Source organism: Haemaphysalis longicornis, unplaced genomic scaffold (genome assembly GCF_048455015.1).
Source record: "Haemaphysalis longicornis isolate Haplotype H1 unplaced genomic scaffold, Haemaphysalis longicornis Haplotype H1 scaffold_3, whole genome shotgun sequence".
In the NCBI taxonomy this organism is placed as follows: Eukaryota; Metazoa; Arthropoda; class Arachnida; order Ixodida; family Ixodidae; genus Haemaphysalis; species Haemaphysalis longicornis.
This window is the reverse complement of record NW_027526335.1, coordinates 72,701,112-72,724,176: the sequence shown is the minus strand read 5'-3', so window position 1 is coordinate 72,724,176 and position 23,065 is coordinate 72,701,112. Positions and strand designations below refer to the sequence as shown.

General features: G+C 48.4%; 1 protein-coding gene across 2 annotated transcripts in view; it reads left to right on the top strand.

Moving 5' to 3' along the window:
• The first annotated feature begins 7,279 nt into the window (after positions 1-7,279).
• The window catches only part of LOC144174621 (fatty acyl-CoA reductase 1-like), a 54,833-nt gene continuing 39,047 nt past the window's right edge, over positions 7,280-23,065 (top strand). Inside the window, exons 1-3 of one of the 2 annotated variants that reach the window (XM_077703398.1) lie at positions 7,280-7,579; positions 10,094-10,355; positions 14,517-14,633. In XM_077703398.1, the coding sequence (XP_077559524.1) occupies positions 10,185-10,355; positions 14,517-14,633 (288 nt within the window). In that variant the 5' untranslated portion in view covers positions 7,280-7,579; positions 10,094-10,184. The remainder of the gene's footprint in view (positions 7,580-10,093; positions 10,356-14,516; positions 14,634-23,065) is intronic. The other variant, XM_077703397.1, reaches the window with a different exon arrangement.

The window sequence follows — 23,065 nt, the reverse complement described above, 5'->3', positions numbered from 1 at the left end:
ACTGTTCTGTTTAAGCGGCAATTCCGTTTAAGCGATTTCCGTTTATCGAGATTCTACTGTATAACGCATTTTTGGCCAGGTGATTCCTCGCCTATAGACCTTTAATTTGATTCCCCACGCGCCCTTGCGGCATTAATTTGAATTTTAACCCAATCTATGGATCATGACTATTCGATGACTATACGCAGGAAGCATTTTTTAATTTATCCCGCGTGATTCCTTTATACGGGACCTTTAATTTCATACATTACACGCCCTAGCGGCATCAACTTCAATTTTCACCTAACTTGTCACTCCCCATGACTATCTCATGATGCGGTTATTATTCTACCTAAATGGGCGTCGCCCGGACGTTTCAGTTGACACCTCATTTGAAACAGCGGAGGGGATGGCCGCCGCCCCCTCTTCCCTCCTGCGCTCACCGCTTCCTTTTTGACCCCTAGCATATCATTAACCGTCAACAGACGCAGGCGAACAACAAGCAAGCAAGCGACGCCGTGTGCTTCCCCCCCCCCTCTCCCCCTTTCTTACCGGATCCACCAGGAGGAAAAGGCAAGATTTCCTCCCCCTTCCCACACCCGTAAGAACCCCAAAGCAAAGCAAGATAACCCTCTGACCTCCTCAGCTAATTAACAGTCACACGCCCAGCCGCTAAAACGTGGTAGACAGCAAGTGCTGGATTGTGAACAAGGCTTCAGTAACGAAGCCGGAACGTCTTGTTGTTGTTTTAAAGTTTTTGAGTTTCTTTTGGTCGGTGTCTCCGTTTTTACTCCAACATGTCTCCCGACCAGACGGGTTTCCGTCAAACCCTCGACTTCAACAGCAAGTGCTGAGGGTCAGGAAAATTCTACAATATCAGAACACCCCCCCCCCGGCCCACCCCTCAACCGATCATGCGGGTCGGGAATGCTGCCATATCCGCAGGTAACCTGAATTCCGAGCCCAAAGCGACGCATGAAACTTAAAAGCCAATTATAGCTGCCTCCTAGCTGACGCAAACATTACCGCAACAATCATGCAAGTGAAGCAAAACTAATGACATACGAACGCAAGTGCGTAATAATAATAATAATAATAATAATAATAATAATAAGAAGAAGAAGAAGAAGAAGAAGAAGAATACTTTGATTACACAGAACAGAAAACTGTACAAACAATATTTGCCCAAGCACAATCGTATCTCGCTGGAAACGCAAAATGGGCTGAGCATGCTCGAAAAAAAATCGCACCACCCTAGCGCAATATACAAATTATGAACCCTAGAACAACTAGTATCATTAGCATACCTCGGCAAAGTTGGACCGGCTCTACTCCCTCACAACTTTATTTTTAGAGTCCCCTCTCACTCGTGCTCAAGCGGGTACATTGCTGGGCAACTCATCTACACTTCCCTAAACTCAAACTCACCGCGAGCGAAAATCTCACAACTCACTCGGGCTCAGAACTCAAAATGGACTCAAAAGTCAAAAGGAACTTAGAACTCAAGTGGGCTCAAAGCTCACTATGTGCTCAGAACTCAAAATGGACTCAAAACTCAAAATGAACTAAGAACTCAGAATGGACTCAGAACTCACTCGTGCTCAGGCGTACTCAAACTCAGTCGGACTCACTCGGCTCAAACTCCCTCAAGCTCCACCTTACCATGCCACACTAGCCTCGCGCTCACTCAAACTTTAACTCACGCGTGACTTTGAGTCCAAATGAGTCATGGACTCATGAGTGAGCCCGCCGACCTCTGGTCATCAATGGCTGCTGCTCCGATTAAGATCAGCAGTGTCAAACAGGTGCTTCCCGAGAGGTGGAGCTCCAAGTGGATGGACCCTAAGTTCGTAGTCCACCGCCCTTAAAGGGACACTGAAGTGATATGTAAACATTGCGGGATTACTAGCGCAAATTGTAGTCCGGAGTCCCCAGGCCATGTTTCGACCACTCTAGGCGCGTTTACGCGATTTTATTTAGTAGAAAAACTAATTCGAAAACGCTGTCCTCCTCTCTTTACGCTCGCCCATTTTCTGTGGCGTTTTCGTGTGACGTCAGGAGGGGATGAGCTGGCAATTGGCTGCGCCACGGCCGACAGAGTCAGTCGGCCCAGCGTTTCGTCCGCCGGCCGCCGGCGGGTCGTCGCAATCAAGGAGGTTAAAAAAAATTGCTTGGTCGCAATTCGTTCGCTTAGTTGAAACGAAGCCAGGACACGTTTGTGAATGGAAGAATGTGCCTTTCTTTACTTGGTTTGTTTGTACACTGTATCTAGCTCCAAGTCAAGGTCGCTTCACACAAGCGCTGCACATGCGACGCTTCGCTGACTGGTACGCCAGTAGGAAAATATAAGGCCTCTTGAAGGCGGGAGAAGAGTCAGCGAAGTCAATATAGGTACTAAGCAAATAAAATCAACTGATATTTTTACCGTACAGCGTAAAACTAGGGCGCGGGAAGCACTTTTTTTGCGCTGGGCGAACAAGCACAGCGGTCAGCAGCACGACTACGCATCTGCGAACGCTTTTCCGTCTACGAAATGCAATTGCTAGACGTGAGCTACTGTGGAAACTCGGGCGACGCTTACTGCACGATCGCAGTACAACAAATAGTCACCTAAGTGGCTTGAAATGCCAAAACTAAATAAAAGTGTAAACTGGTTGTACAATATATACCCTATATTAGCAGCGGACTCGCGTCCCGCTCCGTGGCCTAGCAGTCTGGGGCGTTGGGATTTCACTCCAAATGTTTTGCGAGTCACGAGTTCGAATCCCCGCGGGTACGTGCTTTTTTTTTTTTTTTTTTGTAAGTTAACTTTTTTGTTTTCCGCCGATGTTTTCTATATTGAGTTCACCTTTTTTGGGGCCGCTACGTTCATGGCTACACGAACCAGTTCACAAAACGCGCGCAGGCTGGCACTGGCGCGCTAGTGAGTTCTCGTTGGCGTGCTGTTGCCATAAGCACCGACTGCTTGCAGGCAGTGGGCACAGGCCAGAATCAACAGACCCTTGGCCTGGTGCGAGCACGCTTTTTACGATACAGGCATGAGTGCGGCAAGCTCCAAATATGGGGGAAAAGCGCATGGCATTTGAGCGTATGCGGGGACGCGGAGGGCGTTCATGCACTGCGTAGGCCTCGGGTAGTGAATGCTACGATTCCAAGCCGTCCTGGGAGGCTTATCTTACGCATTTTACAGCCGACAGCATGGCAGAAGCGCGGTACGATGATTACTGAGATATTGGGAATGCCCATCTAACAAAGCCATTGGTTATGTTTTACAGAACCGAAACCGAAACCGAAACTTGTGTGATTGCTAACCTTGGGCATCGTCCAATCACGGCGCCCCTCCTCTCAACGTCACAGCCTTAGTTGGTGCGGCCGCCGCAAACCGCGCATGGTAGTTTTTCTTCTTTCGCGCTTTGTAAAATAATTACCGATTTGTCAACCGGATAAACGATGAAAAGTGTGCTAATTTGAGCCAGTCTACGCAGTGCAAGCAAAAACGGGAGCTTGACAAATTCACTTCAGTGTCCCTTTAATGGGCCAGGAATCTTCAGGCCGCGTTTTCTACAGAAACTGAGCGCCGAACATTACCACAGGGGGGTCTTGCACAGGGCCCAGGTACAATATTTCTGGCAGCTGGGAGTGCCGTGCGGATAGCCCCACCCGAAAAAGTAATGAGCCGTACTACGCGCTCATTAATGAGCGCGTAGTACGGCTAATTAGCCGGCTAATGAGCCAGCTAATGAGTCGACTAATGGCCCCTTTTGTGCTTCAACCGCACTGTTGCCCAACGAATACGAAGGTAATCGCAGGAGCTACGCGGAGCTGGCGATAACCCCCCGCTCAATTTATTTCGGGTGCCTGGAATTATGTTTACGCGATACCCCTTTCTTCTCCCGCAGCTCTTCTAAGTAGCCATCCTACCCCGTGACAGCATGCAGACAGCCCTTCTTCCTTTACAGAAAGACATGCAGTGATGATTCCCAGCTAACCATCACAAAGCGAACCATCGCAACAGAAACCATGAAAACGAGCAGATGACTTTAGACTGCGTTTAATTCATACCAAGACAACATGAAATAAAAAACATCTGAATATTTTTTTAAGCATTTCTATGCTCCACACGCTCTGTTTTTACAGGCTTAAAATGAGGATTTTTTTCCGCATCGAAGCTTCAACTGATACACGATGCATTCCGCGGTGAAGGTATGAATAAATCTACGCCACCCAAAAATCTTCAATCTGTGCCAAAATTTCGACTAGGGGTCATCTCTCGTCTTTCGCCTCTACCGCCCGCGCGGCAGGGATCAAAGTCGGTGGCAGCAGCGTCCAGGCGCTAACGGTTGGCCGATCACGTATTTCAAAACGCCTCGCTGCACAGAGCGTGCACCCACGTGACGTGTCTGTTCGCGCGATGCCGGACAGTAATTAAACGTCGTCAGTGGCTGCGTCCCACACCTAAAGCGACCTAGAACATACCAAATCACTATTATTAACAAAAACAACACGTATATTTGTGTTTAAAAAAAATTAGAAAATAAAGGCAAGCAATGAAAAACATTTAGGAGATAGACTTGCTGGGGCTCGAAACCAAGCTGTCAGCGCCAGTACTCGGCACTATACATTGAGGCCACAGAACCCTTTTTTTTTAATGCCTGCTTCGACATTTCTACAGTACATCACACATCATGTCATTATGTAATGATCCGCCAACCCTACTTGGCTGACTCAGTGGCTTTAAAACTTTCTAAGACACACTAAATCGTCAAGCACAGGCAACCACTCAGGGGGATCATCCTCTGCACGAAACACTTCCCGCATATACTGTACGCTATTCGATGAAATTATCCCTGACAGGCCGGGCATTTATATCCGCATTCCTCACCGCCATTCTCGTCCTCCATATACTATGATGGCTGAGGAGCATCATCAAATCGTACGGCACACCGCCCTCATTTTTCACGGGTAGGAACCGAATTCCGTGCGGTGTTATGGGTAAGTCTTTCTTTAACGTACGTCGTACGCTGGAGGACGTCCCAGTCAAACACTGGGTCCCAACAGTCGATGAAGACGTTTCCGGCTTTTTGCACAGACTGCAGTCTGTTGTCCACGGCACAAAAATGCCTCTTTCTGCTAACCAAGTATTTACAGGAAGGGTTTCACTGTGTAGTTTTAAAAAAAGCAAGACTTAATTGCAGGTTTCACCAGCATACTTCTCACCCTCCATAGAACATCAAGCCTAGTGCCTGTACCGTATAACGACCTATACAGTGGCACGGGTAAACAAACACTTACTAAATCTTTGTACAGGCGCTTCCTGGAAACACTGCATAGATAGTCGAAAGAAAACCGTACCTTCAATAATTCAACAGACAGAGCCACTTCTCGCAAATATCCTTTAACCCCCCTGCAAACAATATCACTTGAGGACACAACAAAGTCAGGTAGCAAATTTTTCAACCGCACTTGAATTACAGTGCGCAAGAATGCGTCTTCTTGATTCCGCACAAAACAAGACCTTGCGACAACTTGTCTTAAAAATAAATGACAAAGACCAAGTCCTCCCTTTTTGACTGGCCGAAAAATATTAGAGCGACTGGTTCTTTCCCAGCTGGAAGACCAAATAAAGACAGCAAATACTCTGTGGATTGTTTGGACATTAGCACGTGACATACACAACACTTGCAGCACGTACCACACTTTGGCTAACAAAAAAAGGTTTCAGATAGTGGCACGGGCAAACGTAGAAAAGTTGCGCCCTTGCCAGTTTCTGGTTTTGTCCCTCAACTTTTCGGTCTCGTTACTCCAGTAGTCTCAGCTATCCCTATAATGCTCCAGAGGCACCCCTAGATATTTTATTGGTGCTGTGGTCCATTGTATTCCTTCAAAAACGGGAGGGGTTGAGCACCAGTTCCCGTGCCATTATCCCGAACATTTGTCCCAGTTAATTGCAGCCCCAGATTTTTCACAAAATGACTTAACCACCTTAACTGACTCGCTTATGCTCTTTTGATCGCGACAGAAAACCGCTATGTCATCTGTGTATGCGAGCAGTTTTACTTCAGTGTTCTGTAATGCGAACCCCCGTATTCGGTCATGCTTAATTATTTTTAAACAGAAAGGCTCGAGATACAACGCAAAAAGAAGTGGCGATAACGGACAACCTTGCCTGACCGAACAACCAACGTTTATTCCTTCACTTATATTTTTGTTAACAATTATGCTCGCCTTGCAACCGGCATACGCACTCTTTATACCCTACGAGATAACAGACCCAACATTCGTGTATTCTAAGATTCTGAAAAGTATGTCATGGGACACCCGGTCAAAAGCCTTCTCAAGGTCGAGTTGCACCATCACCATACGACCTGAAAAGGCATCACAGCCCTTTAACACATTTCTGGCGACGTGCACATTGGTACTTATCGTGCGATGCTTAATATCGCAAGTTTGATGCGTTCCTACCAGAAACTGAATTACGTTTTGCAACGATCTAGCTAAGACTTTCACGTAAATTTTGTAGTCGACGTGGGCTAGACTAATTGGCCTATACGCCTTTACGGACAGCAGTTTTACTGCATCTTCACACTTCGGTATCAAGATGATGTGCGTCTCCTTAAACGACTGCGGGAGAACATTTAGTTTGTAAGCCTCCACCAATACTTCATATAAAGATACCGATACCTCCCTTTTGAAAGCCTTGTAAAATTCCGCGCTTAACCCGTCTGGCCCGGGTGACTTACAGGTGTTCAGATCATTTTTTTCGTTTTCTAATTCCCACACACTAATTGGTGCTTCCATTATTTCACAAAGCTCTGAATCTAACTTGGGCATAAGCGATAAAAATTCATCAGCAAAGCCGTCGTTCATTGGAATGTGCCTGTCTAACAGCTCAGTGTAATACTCGACGAACGCCCGGTCAATGGATTCTTTTTGCGCCGTAACAACATTTTTGTACTGTATTTCTCTGATTCCGTTTTTCTGAGTGCAACGTTTTTCGTCAGACAACGCACGCTTTGTAGGCATTTTACCGAACCGCATCTTATCTGCCCGTGCTCGCACGATAGCTCCCCTATAATGCTCAGTATCAATGACTTCTAGTTTATTTTTTGTGTCTCTTATTTCTTGCTTAAACTCGCCGGCGTTTGCGCTTTCTTCTAACAATAGAGTCCTTAAGTGTTGGCGAAGTTATTTTTCTTTCTCTCTTTTCTGTTTATTGATAATTTTGCTTCTTTCGACTGCATATATAGAACCCGAACGGTGGGCCCGTTTTAGCAGGCGCTCAAGAGAATTGCGCGTGCAGTGACATCACTCAAGTCACGTGGGTGCTCTGCGCAGCGAGGCGTTTGAAATAACGCTGGCCGATCCGCGCTGCGCACACCCTCAGGGCTACAGATTGATGCCATACCACGATTGCTGCCTCGCGTTCCGCTGAAGATTAGATATTCATCGCGAAGTCTACACCTTTGCCTGTGGACCTTCGCCATCGCGCGTGTGGGGCTGACTGATGGTTGCAGCCGGCAGCAGCGCCCTCCGGGGTTATAAAGACGCCGACTCTATCCGAGCTTGACTTCGCCTAATCCCTGCTCTGCGATTTCTCCAGGTTTGTCTGAACCATTTTGTAATTTTACAGCGACTGCTGCATCCCTGCTACTACTGCTGCTGCTGCCTGTATTGCTTGTATTTATTGGCGGCCTGTTTACTGGTCGATATATTGTATAGATTGGAGCAACTTTTTGCAGCGCAGGACGCCATTATTACGCATGAGTATTTTCTGCTAATATTTAGAAATTGCTATCGAATATGCCTATCTGTGCATACCTGTACGACATGTCCGGCCAGTATACGGCACCCGTGGGAAAATAAAACTTTTTCATACACTAAAGTAAAACGAGATTGTCCCTAAGCTTCAGCGCATTGCCTGACCAACCTGATTTTAATCTGTTTAATCCTGTTCTAATACATCACACAAGAGCTCCGAAAACCCAAAATCAAGCTTTTATTACCACCCCTTTTATTTTTGCAATACTCCCAGTCGGAAAATGTTTAAAAATCAAACATAATGGTGAGTCGCGATCCTAGTTCAAATCAACCAATTAAAATCTTTAAGAAGACGTTAGCTTGCACTAGGAACCACGGGCAGATGCTTTTAATGATTTTTTCATTAGTTTGAGTGGTACTGTTGCCGAAAGCAATATAGCTTGCTGTCAAATCATGCCGCACTGCAGAGATAGTATTTTTCTTCCGCTTACGAATGTGGCAGAGGTTATTCAAATCAGTTGAACAGCACCAGTCGCGATGTTAACAAGCTACAAGTGAGGCAGATTAAACTGGGACTACGGCCGGAGCGCACAATACCGTGAATGGTAGGACGCACTGATATCCACTAGAGTTGCTGGATGGCGCTTCGAGCTCTCCGGCGCGCGGCCGCCAGAAGTTCGAGCGCTCGTCCCGGAAGTCGGGTAAATGGCCGTCGTTTCAGCACAGCGCATGCTACGTATGGGCTGGTTTCGCACGCATTCCGCCAAAAAATGCCTGCTTGTTGCTCCGTGAACTGCCCAAGCAGACCTGAGAAGTAGCCTGGGAAGACGTTCCAATTGGAAGTATTACAATATTCTGTACGACGTGCGTGATACGCAGAGAAAAGCAAATATCATATCAGTGTCGTTTTTAAGCTGTGGCTCTTGTTACGCAGATTCCCTCGCTCTAAGCCGGATTTATACCGGCGTTGGGTGGCAAACTTAAGAAGAGACAAATGGGCTCCATCCCCAGGCAGCAGGCTCTGCAGTGACCACTTTACTGACAACTGTTTTGACAGAACGGGCGCACGAACTCGGCTACAGCCTGACGCCGTGCCCACGTTGTTTTCTTTCCCGAAGCATCTGGAAAAGGTATGGTATGACATGGCCCTGAAAAAAAAAAATACTGTTCGGCCATCACAGTTAGCTCGTTTAGCGTTTGTATAACTTCCCCTGCAGTTGATGCTACGTTTATTAGACACTGAAATCGCCTGCATGGGCGCTACCTTCTTTCGTAGTATATTTGCAGAGTCGCTTTAAAAATGACGCTCTACAAATTAGCTCGGAGCACAATAAAATCTACAAGGAGCTGTGAAAAGCTGTGGTTGAGGAAGAATTGTTTTGCAAACTTACTCTGAAAACCATGTACTGTAAGCAATGAAACGTAATTGGAGAAACATCTCCATGACATTACAAAGCGCGAGGTCTTAAATTTTAAGTACCCAATTTTTTTCTTTCAATTTTTTAAATGCTGCTATTTGCGTTATGTATCTCAGTGGTGCTATGATAGCTGTCCAAGATGCTAGTGGTATAATTTCCAAACACACATATGCTTGAATTCATACTGTAGAGGGTTCCGATGTACTGACCTTCAAATGTAAAACAGGAGCAAGCTGCGCACAGTCATTTCGAGTTTTTTTTTTTTTTTTTTGTCGGCCCGTAGCAAACCTCAAATCGGTTCTTTTGTTTCAGGCAGCTTCCTTCGTGTTGATATCGAACATGCTTAGCTAGTCGATTTTCGGATAATCCAAGTCATTTCACGGCTGTTAATTTATTGTTTTCGACTAATACAAGTTCCTTCACGACTGGTAATTTATTTAAAGACGTGCATCTTAACACGAATCATAAAGTCCACTGGCTAGCATAAATCCCGTTCGAGCTGCGTCGTCTCCTCTCAAACCAAGACCCAAGTGACATTTTCGTTCTCCTTCGCAATTAAATTCTGCTTCATATTAACGTCGCATGTTTCGGTACAGCATAAGTTGCGATCTGAACGCGATGTGTATAATCAAAATGCCAAAATGCGCAAATGGTGACGCTTATCAGCGGTTGAGAAGCGCAGCAGACGCCCGACTTCCGGGACGAGCCGTTGAACTTCCGGCGGCCGTGCGTGCGCCCGGCCACGACAGCGGCGAAGCGCCATCCAGCAACTAAGTGGAGATCAGTGGTAGGACGCTCTTCCCACTGCTCCAATTGTAAAACAAGTGATTTGTGAAGCAGCGTTTTAAAGCGGCACTGGCCAGCCGCCAGAGAGCCTCAAATAACCACGCGGGGCCGTTATCTTATAGCACGGTCGTTCCTCCCGCGTTTGCCTTAAGATCGTGCCATACTCTACAGCAGCTATTGCAGCCGGACACAAGTGGTCGTCCTGTCTACTCGTGTTTTGCGAGGCACCGCTGACAGTCCGCCATGGAAGAAACCGCGCACCAGCGACCCCCAGGCCCCATCGACCACACCCAGGCCACGGCCACAAAAGCCACATCGGCCGTGATTGACAATGGAAATGATGCCTCCCAGATCGCGCAGTTCTACCAGGACCAGGTGGTATTCATGACCGGAGGAACCGGGTTCGTCGGAAAGGTATGTGTCAGATAATTTGCATTCCCTGAAGTGATTTCTAGTCATGATTGTTGAAAAAAAAAAGATGGTAAAACATCGTGGCTATATTTACCTGTAATTCACCCACCCACAAAATGCACGACCACAACAAGTCAATGCCACAATTTGCAGTCAGTGGGAGGTTGAGTTTGGACAACGGTGGTTAGTGATATGTGTTGAAAAATTCCAGGAATTCACGGTCGGTACTACTACGAATAAAGCCTAATTGCCTTGGAGTAATGTGTCACACAGTTTCGTATCATCTCAACGCCACAAAATAGCACACCCATTTGCGGGAAAGCGGGGTGTTAATAAAAGTTTGCCCCGGAATGGAGCACATTTTAGGAAATCTGCATGGCAGTCGTTTTATACAAAGACTAGCGGTAGTAACCGGCGATGCCCGGTGGGGCCATTATACAAATGACACTAATGGGCATAACACGTGTTCAGTTATTTGTTAGTTGTCATAATTGGCTACTTCATCATGAAGTTTTACACAATATAGAACTCCTACCTGCTGTAAAATCGAGTGCTCCAGCGGAGGCTTGTCGCGGTAATGGGAATTTGGAAACGTCTGAAACTCGTGTTTTACTAGAACTCTCGTTAAACAAATCTCACCAATATGGTGCGCTCAAGAGTGAAAAACGTTTTATTAAGCCGGTGAAGCAGGGGTGGTTCCCTATTCCAGGCAGCCATGTGATGAGCAGGCAGCCCTCGTTCTGGAGGCCAAAAGTGTCTGGACATCCAGACCTCTGCTAGTCACCAGGTTTGCCCACAGCTCAGGGGTGGGTAGGGGGTATGGAACAGAGGGGAGTTCGGGGCTTTGCTTGCACTGTAGTATGATATGAGGAGGAGTGGAGGGTTGTAAACAAATCTTGCGCATTCGGCAGGAGGTTGAGCTGGGAACAAACAATGGAGGCGGACTGGGTGAGGGAAGGTATTTTTACCCCTGGAAACCTACGAAGGTATGAACGATGCTCATCGTTCACAGTTTTACGATATATGACACGGGCTGCTACGGAGGCGCGTGGTTGCAGAAAGTGCCAACAGATGGCGAGCGCTATGCGAAGCCGGGAAAAAACTGAATTTCAGTCCAACGGGATGTAAATTTGAAAATCTCCCTGGTCTTTTTATGCGCATGTTAGGACAAAATCCTCAAATGAATTTCTGGACAACTGTATCGGCATCATTTGCAAGCAAAAAAGAATTGGATATATCAACGCACTGTGTGATTATTGAGGAATGTGTAAAAACACACCGCTTTCCACAAATCTTGATTGCCTCTCTTAGGTGGGTGTCATAGGAAAATGTTGTAGAACAATGTTTAGATACCTGACTAGGTTACCTATATCAGCAAAATCCAGTTCAATATATCAAATTCAGAGCGATAAAAAAATTAATATCTGAAAAATTTTCACCGCTTTTCAATCTCTCTTTGGTGTAATTTTTAAAATTTTACCGCAATACTGAGCTGCAACACCAAAATTATATTGTGCTCACGAAATTGGAAGCCGTTTGAACCAGCTGTTTGGCAAGGCGTGGGCACCACCTTTTAGGCCATTTTGGCTCATCAGGCGCGTCATTTGTAAGAACAATTTGACCCTTTTACCGGCGTCGCAGGGCGAAATCATTAAACTTGGTTTTCTGCATTTGTATGAGTAACATATGTTAGGAAAAACCAATTGTATAAATGCATCAGTGGAAGATTTATTGGGAAATCTTCAGGAACACCCCTTTTAGTCCAAATGTGCGAAATCACCTCGACAGTGTTTGTAAGGGCGAAATCCTAAACCTGACTTTTAGGTATTCTTAAAGGCTAGACCTGTCAGCAAAAAGCGCTTCGATATGTGAACGGGTGACCGAGATAATCAAGAATTTACGAAAACACAATTTCACCGTTTTCCTCGGTTACGAGTGGAATTTCCGAAAATCCCGCTTTAGTGAGCACCTACGCTATTACGCAAATGCACTCGCGAAATTTCAAGTCTCTAGACCTACCAGTTTTGGCTGGGCTTTGATGAGTCAGTCAGTCAGTCAGTCAGTCAGTCAGTCAGTCCGGCACTTCTCTTGATAGGTATACGCCTCGAGCGCGGCCTGTAGGGGCGCCACTGAAATCCCCCTAGCGGCCCGTTTCGAAAGCAGGCGCGGGAGTCCCCGGCCCGTTCCGCCCTGTCGCCGTTGCTTTTTGGCTCGTTCAAGACAGCGATTTACCGTTTGTCCGCGTTCGAAATACCGAATAACGTGGAGCAGGCACTCTGTTTGCAAGCGTGGTGTGTTCACGAGAGTATAAACGTTTATGACGCGATCTTAGTGAGATCTATATGAGCGCCGGGCGTGTGTCACAGGCCGGCGTCCCGAAGCCAGCATTTGCATGCAGCTGATTGCAATTCCGCTGCCCTGAAATTTAGTGGCAGTGTCTCCGTATGCGGCCGTATACACACTATGATGTAAATCGACTTTGTGCACTTACAAAATCCAGCGGAGAACTCATACCTGACAGCACGTAAGTTACGCCTGCCAATATCACATATCAGATATTGATCAGTACCATGAACAAGCCAATGCGGCATAAATTTTACAAACACTGTACCAAAGAAGTACGATGGATAATGCAAAATTACACCCCGGAGTCAGCACACGACGACAAATTTAATGATGGGTCGTCTTGTCCCGATGTGAGCGCTCGCAAAGATTCATCTGTTACATTTATCCTCCACGAGAAGCGCGAATATGGGCTTATAGAGTAATCCGCGTCCGTGACCAAACTCTTCTTCGAAACATCGTCATATGACACAGGGAGACTGCAGAATCTAGCATAAACCGAAATCAGAGACCCTTATCAGATACGACACTCTTCCAACGAGCCCGTGTGTACGAGATTTCGGCGCACGTTAAGGATCTCCAGGTAGACAAAATTAATCCGGAGCCCTCCACTACGGCGTGCCTCATCGTCTCCGTTGCGTCAGCGCGTTAAACCCTGCAATCAATCAATCAACTCTTCCAACGACACCTCGTATCGCTTGTGAACTGCTTGCCCTGTATTCTTCAAAAAATGCGTTCGCCGAGTGATCAGCCGTTCGTTGAAGGCAAAAAACAAACGAAAAGTGAACACGCATCTTGTGTGTGTGATTACTAAAAGGTTCAGTCGTTCATTTCGCTCCGCATTTGTAAACAAGGATAGTTAGCGTCCTCCTCCTCACCCCCCCCCCCCCCCATGTCTAGCGAAATATCAGTGCATTTCGCATCTAGTTCGTCTGGTGAATACTACCTTGCTTAAACAAACGTCTTTAGCATTTCAGAAGCTGCACTCGGTTTTTTTTTTCTTTCCCGTACGACTATTATATTTATTCCTGACTTGCCGACCATTCATTTTCCCGTGGTTTCATTAACATATACTTTGGTTCTTACTATAAGGCATGAGTGGGCACATATCTGACAGTGCACAGCCTTTGAGTGTACTTAACATTTTCGCGTGGCTTATATTCTCATAAAAGGCACAAGTTTTTGTTAGCTGTTGGGTTATCACATCCCCGAAACATATTTTTCTACGAAGTACATATTCGAAGCAAAGCCGCATTTGTTGTCTGCGCTGCAAAACGAACCAACCTCTTACAGTGCCAATATCAGGACTAAACGAGGCGACAATAAATATAAATCACTTGTGCTGACGTGTTCGAAGGTGACAGCGGTGATATGCTGCTGCCGTCGCCGACGCCCGCAAGAGCGGCCAAGACGCGCGCAGAACCGCCTCCCCGGGTAGCTCTTGTTGGCGTTAGAGCGCTCTACCAAGACGCAGCTGTTTTTTTTAAGTGCCCTAAACATGCAGCTATAGCTTACACACGTCACCATAACAAGTTGTTTAGTGCGCAGAAAGGCAAAGAGAAGCAAAACACTGCATGACCACCTATCAGCCACGCAGCGCTAATCCCGCTAACGCCGCGGAGAAGCGGCGGCAGGCGGCGCAGCGATCGTGAATCTCGAGCCGTATAGATTGCTGAAGCGTGCAAGCTTACCTTCGTCATTTGTCTCTTAAGAACAAACTCAATAGCAATAGGTGTTTGTTTTAACGAAAGCTTCGACATTTCAGATTCTAATGGAAAAACTGTTGCGGCGTGCGTCTCATCACAGCCCTCCACATTTCAGGTTCTATTGGAAAAACTGCTGCGCTCTTGTCCTGGTGTCAAGGAGGTCTACCTCCTCGTGCGACAGAAGAAAGGAGAAAAACCCGGGGCGAGGATCGAAGCAATGAGCAAATCTAAGGTGAACTATGCGCACAATATAGTGACATGTATCGGTATCTGTGTTTCGGCACAGAACTGTTCTCGACAAGTCCGACGCTATTCAAAGGGACACAGTTGGGACTGGTAAACATTATTAAATGCAGAGCATTTCAGTAACTCACGATGTCACCCGCGTTGACGTCCGTAGTCGTAGTCCGCACCCCTCCCCCTACACTATATAAAAAAATATTATCCGGCGCCTGGTTTCGATCCCTCGACCCTGCGGGCGGAACGCAATGTACATGGTGCTCTACCCACTGCGCCACAAAGCCGACACAGAATGGGAGGCTACGAACGCGCCTTATATCCTTGACTCATCCAAACTACGTCAAGAAGCTGCTGATACAACGCATTCACTACCACCAACTCCCCAAACACTAAACGTTAACGCAATACACCCACCCCCTATGCGACGCATTTACTCAAGTCCCCCTCGTGGGGAGATGGGCCCAATTTTTTTACATGCCGCATGAGGTTAAAGCGCAGAATGCATATGACCAGTTCTCTATTTTTTACACCACTTACGTGAATCTTAAGCGATAAAATTGGATTCAAAAGGGCCGTTCCCCTCGCACCATTCCCCTTGCCGATTTCCGGATATCTATGACGACACACAGGCATTCCCGCAGGCTAAATTTACTGTATGGCTGATTTCTTTAGTGTGTACAACCGGTACGTTAACAAATCGCGGATATTACCATAAATTGCATTAAAATGAGCATTGTGTAAGCTGAGAGTCCATATTTCCTAAAAAATTGCAACTCGAAAATATGAAGGATCATGTAGCATGGAAATACAACATTGCAAACCATGCAGATCTAAATCATTACAGTAGTTCGAGCAACGGCCGGGGAAGGCCACTGGGTGTTTTCTCGTACGCGGCCTTTTACGGGTGTTGCGACCGGGCGGGGGCACCCGATCCGAGCTCCGTGGCCTCCGACATACGAGGGGTAGCGTGTATGATGCGAGCGGCCAGCCGCTGTTGCAGCCGTGAAGAAGTCCAGAAGCAGCAGGCTAACGTAACTGTTTACTTCATAGCGAGAGGTGAGCCGAAGCCAAAAAAACATACACTGCCCCGACGGGCGAGGTTACAATACAGGACTCGAGCAGAGCGACCGCATGGATTCGCTGCTCAGACAGGAATGAATTTCAGCGTTTGGGCTGCTTCTATTTATACCCAAAAGCAGCAACCGTCAAAACGCCAAGTAGCAACACGCCACGAACGTCACAGACACACACAACGCTCTTTCCACAGTTCGTGAGTCATCGATGGCTTCGTTGCACGTGGAGTCCGAGAGAGGGGAGAGAGTGTCCTTGAAACGTGCCGGGGCGTGCTATCGAATGTTGATCGCGCCGATAGCGAAACGTCTGAGCCGGGCATGTCAAGGCGTGACTCATGACGCGCTGGCACCTGACGGCGGAGGGGCGCACGTCCGTGAAGAATGCCTGGGCGTGCCGCTGGCAACCGCCGGAGGCGCGTTGCAACGCGAGGTGTCTGACCTTTCATGTCGAGACACGAAAGTATGGTTCACCGACACGCGGGCGCACGTGGTGGCTTCGCACGTGGAAGCTGATGCGGGAAAATACGGCGGCGTTGGCCGATTCGTAACACGGGTAAACTATAAAGCCCTCGAGCTTCGTTCTGTGGCGGTTATTGAATTTAGTTGTGTACCTTTGCGTTACAAGGTACACAATTTGCAAAAGACGAACGAAGTGGACAGCATGAGCGCAAACTGAATGATTTATTACGAGTACAATATTTGCTCGTGGTTCAAAACATGTGAACAGTGTTACAACATACAAATCGAAAGGGGGAAAAGTGAAACAAAAATGATGCACACATTCGTCTAACGACGACGATACTTGAATGTGAAGCTTTCTTGTGATGGATTCTTCGGTTGGCCAATCCCACGCTGGGAGTATGTGCTAGTCTGTAGGTACCCTCCCCCCTCCCCTTTTTTTAGGAGGACGAGGAATAATCTCCACTGCAGTATGCCACTGGAGGGTCGGTGACCATTGGGCGCAGCCCAGCAGTGACTTCGGGAGGACGTTCCACCAGGGCTTTTTAGACCCGTGGGTCAGAGCCGCCCAACGCCGCCTCCCATTGATTAACAGAGGAAATTAGGCGTAAGGGGCTTTGGGAGCACGCCCTAATAGTGTGGCATATGGTGTCGACATCTTCGCAAAGCGGTAATAGGGGTGATAAGTACTTATCAGGGTATATACGATGAAGGTGTGTGCGAGGGTATTAGTCTGAAGGAGCCGCCAGAATCGTTCTTCCGTTGCAGGAAGTGAGGTGTATTTCTGGTGGCGGAAGCGGTAGTGCGCGGTAATGGCCGCGTACGTAATAAGGCTATCTATTGCGCTCCGTCGTTAGGGGTAACTGAAAGGCTTCCTCGGGGAGTAATATCTCAAGCTGCTGTGTAGGCCGCCTCATTATCCCCAAGCCAAAGTGGGCAGGTGTCCGCACTATCTCCATGGGCGTTTTGCGGGGATTGCGGAGACGAATTTTGAGATATTTGGCTGATATGTACCCTCGGACAAAGTTCCATATAGCAGATTGAGAATCGGACAAGATGACGTTTGGGGTAGGGCTGTGAGAAAGGGCTAGCGCTATTGCTGCCCCTTCCGCCTCAGTAGGTAGGTGGGTGCGCGTGGTGGGAAATACGGTGAGAAATACCCTGCACTTGCTGTCAGGGTAGGCATCGGGGTATATTCTGTGTAGAATTAGTGGCGTTAGGAGGGTATGTAGTTGTCGGAAGATTACGGCTCTGCACAGCTTGTCGCTGGCTGAAAGGAGAGTCCTGCGAGCCAGGCGGTACGCTTTGGTGATATCGTGTTAGTTGGCGAGTCTGTCCTTCGTGTTGAACCAGAGTTGTGTGGCCACTTCGTTGCCAGCGCGGTTAGATATATAGCTCGCGCTGCGACGTGGGCCGACTCGTTTCCGTTTTCTTTTGTCTCTCGTGGGCTGGGAACCAATTAATGTGTTTTTGGTTATCAAGGCTGGCTCGCTGCAGGATGCGGACCAGTGTGGGTGAGATCTCTCCTTTGGCATAATTCCGTACTGCTTGGCACGCGTCGTTGAGTACTGTGGCGCAGCCTTTGTCGGCAAGCGCCAAGGCTATGGCCACCTCCTCGGCTTCCTCGGACTTCACACAATTTATGCTTGCTGCGGATCTTGTAGTCCCTGCTGCGTCAACTACCGCCACGGCGTAGCGGCTGCCGCCCGCGTATTCTGCAGCGTCGACGAAGCGAGCGCCGGGGTCCTCGCTGTTTGTCCGTCGGGGCCTTGGCTCGGGCTTGGTGCCTGCCCTGTTCTCTGGGTGAACGCAGCGAGTTCGATTTTGTCAAATGCACTCTGTGTGTCGAGACCTAATATGGCTTTGTTGGCGCTGGTCTGACCGTCTATTACTTGGTGTTTGAGCTGAAGCATGGCGTCTTGGGTGCGCAGGTGTTGCGTGAATTCGATTATCATGTGGAGAAGGCTTCTATTTGTTCGAGGAACTTTTGCCACTGATTGATGAGGACGTGCTCGAGGACTTTGCCAATGCAGCACGTCAGTGATATAGGCCTGAAGTTGTCCGGGTAGGGAAGCAAGCCCGGCCTCGGGATTAGGATCTTTTGGCCTTTTTTCCACTGCCGGGGAGTTTGCCTGTTCTCCAGCATTCGTTGTAGTAATCCGTTAGGTCTTCTATTAACTGTTCATCGAGGTTCCCAAGGGTTCTGTTCGTTACCCGGTCAGGGACGGGCGCTGATCTGCTGATGAGGACATGGAGCGCCGTTCTGACTTCCACGACTCTAATGTAGCGGTCCAGGGCTTCATTAGTCTCGCCGGTATATGAGCCGTGTTGTTTTAAGGCCGACTGTGGCACATATTTGTTCAGTAGATACATTTTGACCACCGTATCATTCTTGGTCATCGTCTCCTTGTGTAGCCAGTCGGTCACACTGATGCGACTTGGTCTTCGTCTCGTATAATAGATGTCTTAGGGTGTTCCATGCTTTGCCGTTGTGCATTTGGCCGTTGATCGAGTAGCATAGCTCGTGCTATTGTTGCTTGCAAAGCTCCTGAAAATGTTCCTCCATGTCCGCGATCTTTTTGCGAAGTTTGCGGTTGAGGCCTTGTTTCTTCCAACGCGCGAGTAGAGAGTTCTTGGCGTCGATCATGTGTGCCAATCGGCTGTCCATCTTGTCAACTTCGAGTTCAGTCTCGATCTCCTTAGTTGCAGCCTCGACGCTGCCTGTTCGGTCTCGGCACCATGCATGGATGTCCGTGATTTGGCTTGAGTTTTCGTCGTGTTGCGATTTTCTTCGTTTCCTGAAGTCGTTTCATTCATTCCATTTGAATTTATGTGTGCCAGCCTGGTATGCCCCGTAAAGAGGGATATTTTTTTCTATGTGATCAGGTGGTCACTGCCCAGGTCCGTGGATGTGTTGAACCACGTTGCCGGTTGCGAACCAAAGTTCTTGATGAAGGTAAGGTCGGGGTGGTCTTTCAAGTAACTGAGTTGCCAATCTTTGTCGGATGAGCCGGCTCCGTAATGGGGGCTAGGTCGAGCTCGCGTGCGTCTTGTGATAAGTTTCTTCCTTTGGCGATGATGTAGCTGTAGCCCCATGCGGGGTCAGCGGCGTTGAAGTCTCCCCCGATTAGAAGTCTATGCCGGTCTTTCGTCTTGCAGGCTCTGTGCAGGAGTGACCTGAAGCGTTGAAGTCTTTGTGTGGGACGGCTGAGGATGAGGGATGAGGATGCTCAATTTCCTTTTCCTGGTTGGTATTAGTTCGATGAACTTATGCTCTATCCTGGTATTCTTGTAGTTGTGCTCTATGAAGGGGAGCCCTTTCTTGACGAAGGTGCAGACGCCTCGGTCCTCCGTCGGACTGGAGTGAGCTCTGTATCCGGGAAGGGTCGGGGCGTCCTCGAGTGTTTTTTGCAGTAGTATGACGTCCGGCGCATTCTTGGGATATGTGCTGCTGTATCGCCGCTCTCTTGCCCTTGAATTTGCGGCAATTCCATTGCCAGACTTAGTTGTGGTGCGTTGAAGGCCATGTTAGCTGGAAGTTGGGTTGGTTGCCGTGTACTTGGGCGTATTGGGTGAATATCGGGTCGTTCATGATGGCCTCGATCGCTGATTTTATGCTGGTGAGAGTCTCCTTGATCTCCTGGACCTCTGGTTTAAGTTCTTTGTTTTCTGCTCGCAGCTATCGCTGCGCGGGTCTGCTTCTTGAATGAAGGTTCAGAGACTGCCCTCTTCTTGGGGGCCGGAGTTTCACTGTGCTGATATTCGTCGGTGCTGTCGTCTTCTTCGGCCACTGGCGTAGGCTGTTTCACTGCTTTGGGCGGACTTGTGACGCTTGCGACGTTCGTGGACTGGCGTTCTTTTCTTATCGCCGCGATCTCCTCAGTGAGCTTCTGAATCGTGGCTCTCATTAGTTCTTTTTCTTGCTTGAGCGCGTTGATTTCGCCGTCTCTCTGCAATTGCCTTGGCTTTTGGTTGCCATTCGTTTTGTGTAGTGCTTCCCTCTTGCCATATTTACGGGATCGGCCCAGGTGACTCCGTCGCTCTACGAGCGCCTGTCGGTGCTTGCGTCGCTCCTACTGCAGCTACTCTCTCTCGAACAACAGCTACTTCTTATAGAGCTGCGATTACGCAAGGCGCAGCGTTCCATAGAAGGCGTTCTGGATTTGATTGAGCTCCGGCGGAGAGCTGGGAACTCCTTGCGCGGTGGAAGGTGTTCGTTGACCGTTCGGCACTCCCATTGCCTCCTGCGGACGATGTACCGCGTCTTATAGCGGTCCTTACATTCTTTAACAGCGGTGAGGTGTGCTCATCCGCAAAGTCCACACTTTAGGGTGCAATTGTGGCCCGACTCAGCCCCTACGCGTACGAAAAGTCGGAGTGGGACACACATCTTTACGGTGGCCTAACCTGTCGCATTGGGGACACATGTCAATTTGCTTGCGCTATAGGTGGCAGGGGATGAACGTAGCCTCGTATCGAATGTAAAACTTTAGGAACTTTGCGGCCGCTAAAAGCGACGATCACTATAGTCGTAGTGCCGATGCGTTTGACCCTCAGGGCCAAAGGGTTCCTTGGGTTTACAATGTTGTTTTCGATGTCCCTTGGGCAATCTTCTATGGGAATGATACATACGACGCCCTTGGTGGAGTCGTACGGGACGCTTTCGTAGGCGTTCACGTTTTGATGGTTGCCTTGCACTATGATCGTCTTGATCGCGGCATACTAATGGCTTAGGCGTCCTTCGGGGTACTGACGACCACGATGTTTTGCTCTACATTGGGGTAGATGGTATCCCCCATGCTGTCGTTGGTTGAGGTGCTAGCAGCTGCTAAGATAGCTGCCGATACTGCGGGAGATAACACCTTGGCGATATTGAGGCCACCCTGTGGCCTCAGCACGATCTTGAATTCTTCTCTCGGTAGCACCGGCATGCGTGCTGCTAATGATGACCTGCATCTTGGCGTTCTTGGTTTCCTTGTCTCGGGACTTCACTGAGCCCTTGATTGTAGCGTCGCTGGAAGAGGACGACTTGTTCGAGCTTCGCTGCCGAAGCCTCGACTGTCGTGCGCCGGAAGTTCTCCACCCTGCCTCAGTGGATAAATCGTCGGGGGAAATGTCTTCTCCCATCACCTCGACATTCATGGTCATGGCTAGGAGATCCTCGCTCCGCGAGGAGTCTAGCTGGCGGCGCCCGCCCGTCGGCGGAGCGCAGGTGTTGCGTTCGCTAGGCTTAGCGCCTGGTGTGGTTGGCGAGGCTTAGCAAACGGCTGCACGTTTCTTGCACAAAAGTGCGGGTAACATTCATAAAAACGGTCACACACCTGTAATTTCGCTGTCTGTTGATGCACGTAGACTTCACGGATGTCGCGGTGAAAGAATTTTGCGATGCGACGCAATTAACTGAGCGAAAACATTATTTAAAACTGGAGCCGATGTAAACACGACTGTTCGCCGTGGCTATCGCAGCGCCCTCCGAGGCCGCCAAAAAAGAAATGCCAACCGGCTAAAAAGATTTCGTTTTCGGGGGATTGTGTACAATTGCTTTTATTTCATGGCATTGCTGCAAAAAGCTACGTTTTATAACCATTTTTTCTCTAAAAACGTGCCCGGTAACTTACGCGGGCCATAGATCCTCCCGTCAGGTTTTGGCGCATTCACATATGTGTAGTGTGCCACCAACACCACTTGCACTTCTCGTCCTTTCTGATTTCATCGGCTCATTGAGTGCGTTGTGTGGCTTTTGTTCCGTGATCGATCCCCACGTGGTGATATCGGCACGCTATTCTTTCTTGCCTGGTGATTCTGGTAGAGCTTCAACCGCTACACCAAGGACCATGTTCCATCGTGTGATTCGTCGTCGTCGGTGATGGATCCCAAGGGGCTATGCGCCAGCGCCCACTTGTGCTTCCCGTAACAATATCATGATTTAAAATGAAAAGCAAAGTCCCAAAATTAGGAATATTTTATTTGTTCTAAGTAGGCCAGTAATGCCGACAGTTAATGCCGACTTGTAGCGCTACAGTGCAACAAATGGCATTCGAGAGCCCCAAGTGTCTCTCCGGGTGCTCATTCGACTCAAATGTCATTTGAGCTGAATGCCATTTCAAAAACCCAGTGGAGCAGCACAACTTTGCATTTGAGTCAAACAAGTTCATTCGGTTCGAATGACATTCGGACGCCGCTGTAGCAGGGGCATTACAAACAACCAAAATCCAGTCACTATTTGATTACCCGATCAATATTCACACTCGTTCACACTGCTTTCTTTCTGGTTCTGTAAAGCTACGCAGTCTCAGGCGGCCGTGCGCGAACGTCTTGTTCTTCTCACGTCTCTCCAATAATGCTGCAATCATACATGCTTACATCAGGAAAAAAATTACACCATCTTCCCGTAGGGGAACCCTGAGTAGTATGCAAAGCAGCCATGGGGTCGACTGAAGTTCCGATTAGTTTTCAGTTCGTCGGTTCCGTTGACGTTCAGCTTCGCGTGCATTCGTTGAATCAGTAGCTTCTTGACGTAGTTTGAATGAATAAAGGACATAAGGCGCGTTCGTAGCACATGCTCCCGTCTCGGTTTGTAGCGCAGTGGGAAGAACGCGACGTACCTCCCGTTGCGGGCCAGAGAGTCGTGGGATCGAAACCGGGCACCGCCTAACTATTTCTTTTTACAGTGGACTGCGCTGACGTCAGCCCAAACGCTGACGGGGCTGAAGAGACGCGCATGCGCAGTGGAGTGCGGACGGCGGACAAGGGAGGGAGGGAGGGACACAGCTCCAAGCATGAGATGCTTCGCATCTAAAAAACTACGTCGCTGCCCCGGTCGTACCACGACCTGCCAGAACAACATACGCAGCCGATGCGAATAAGTAAGGAACGGTCCCTTCTGCTGTTT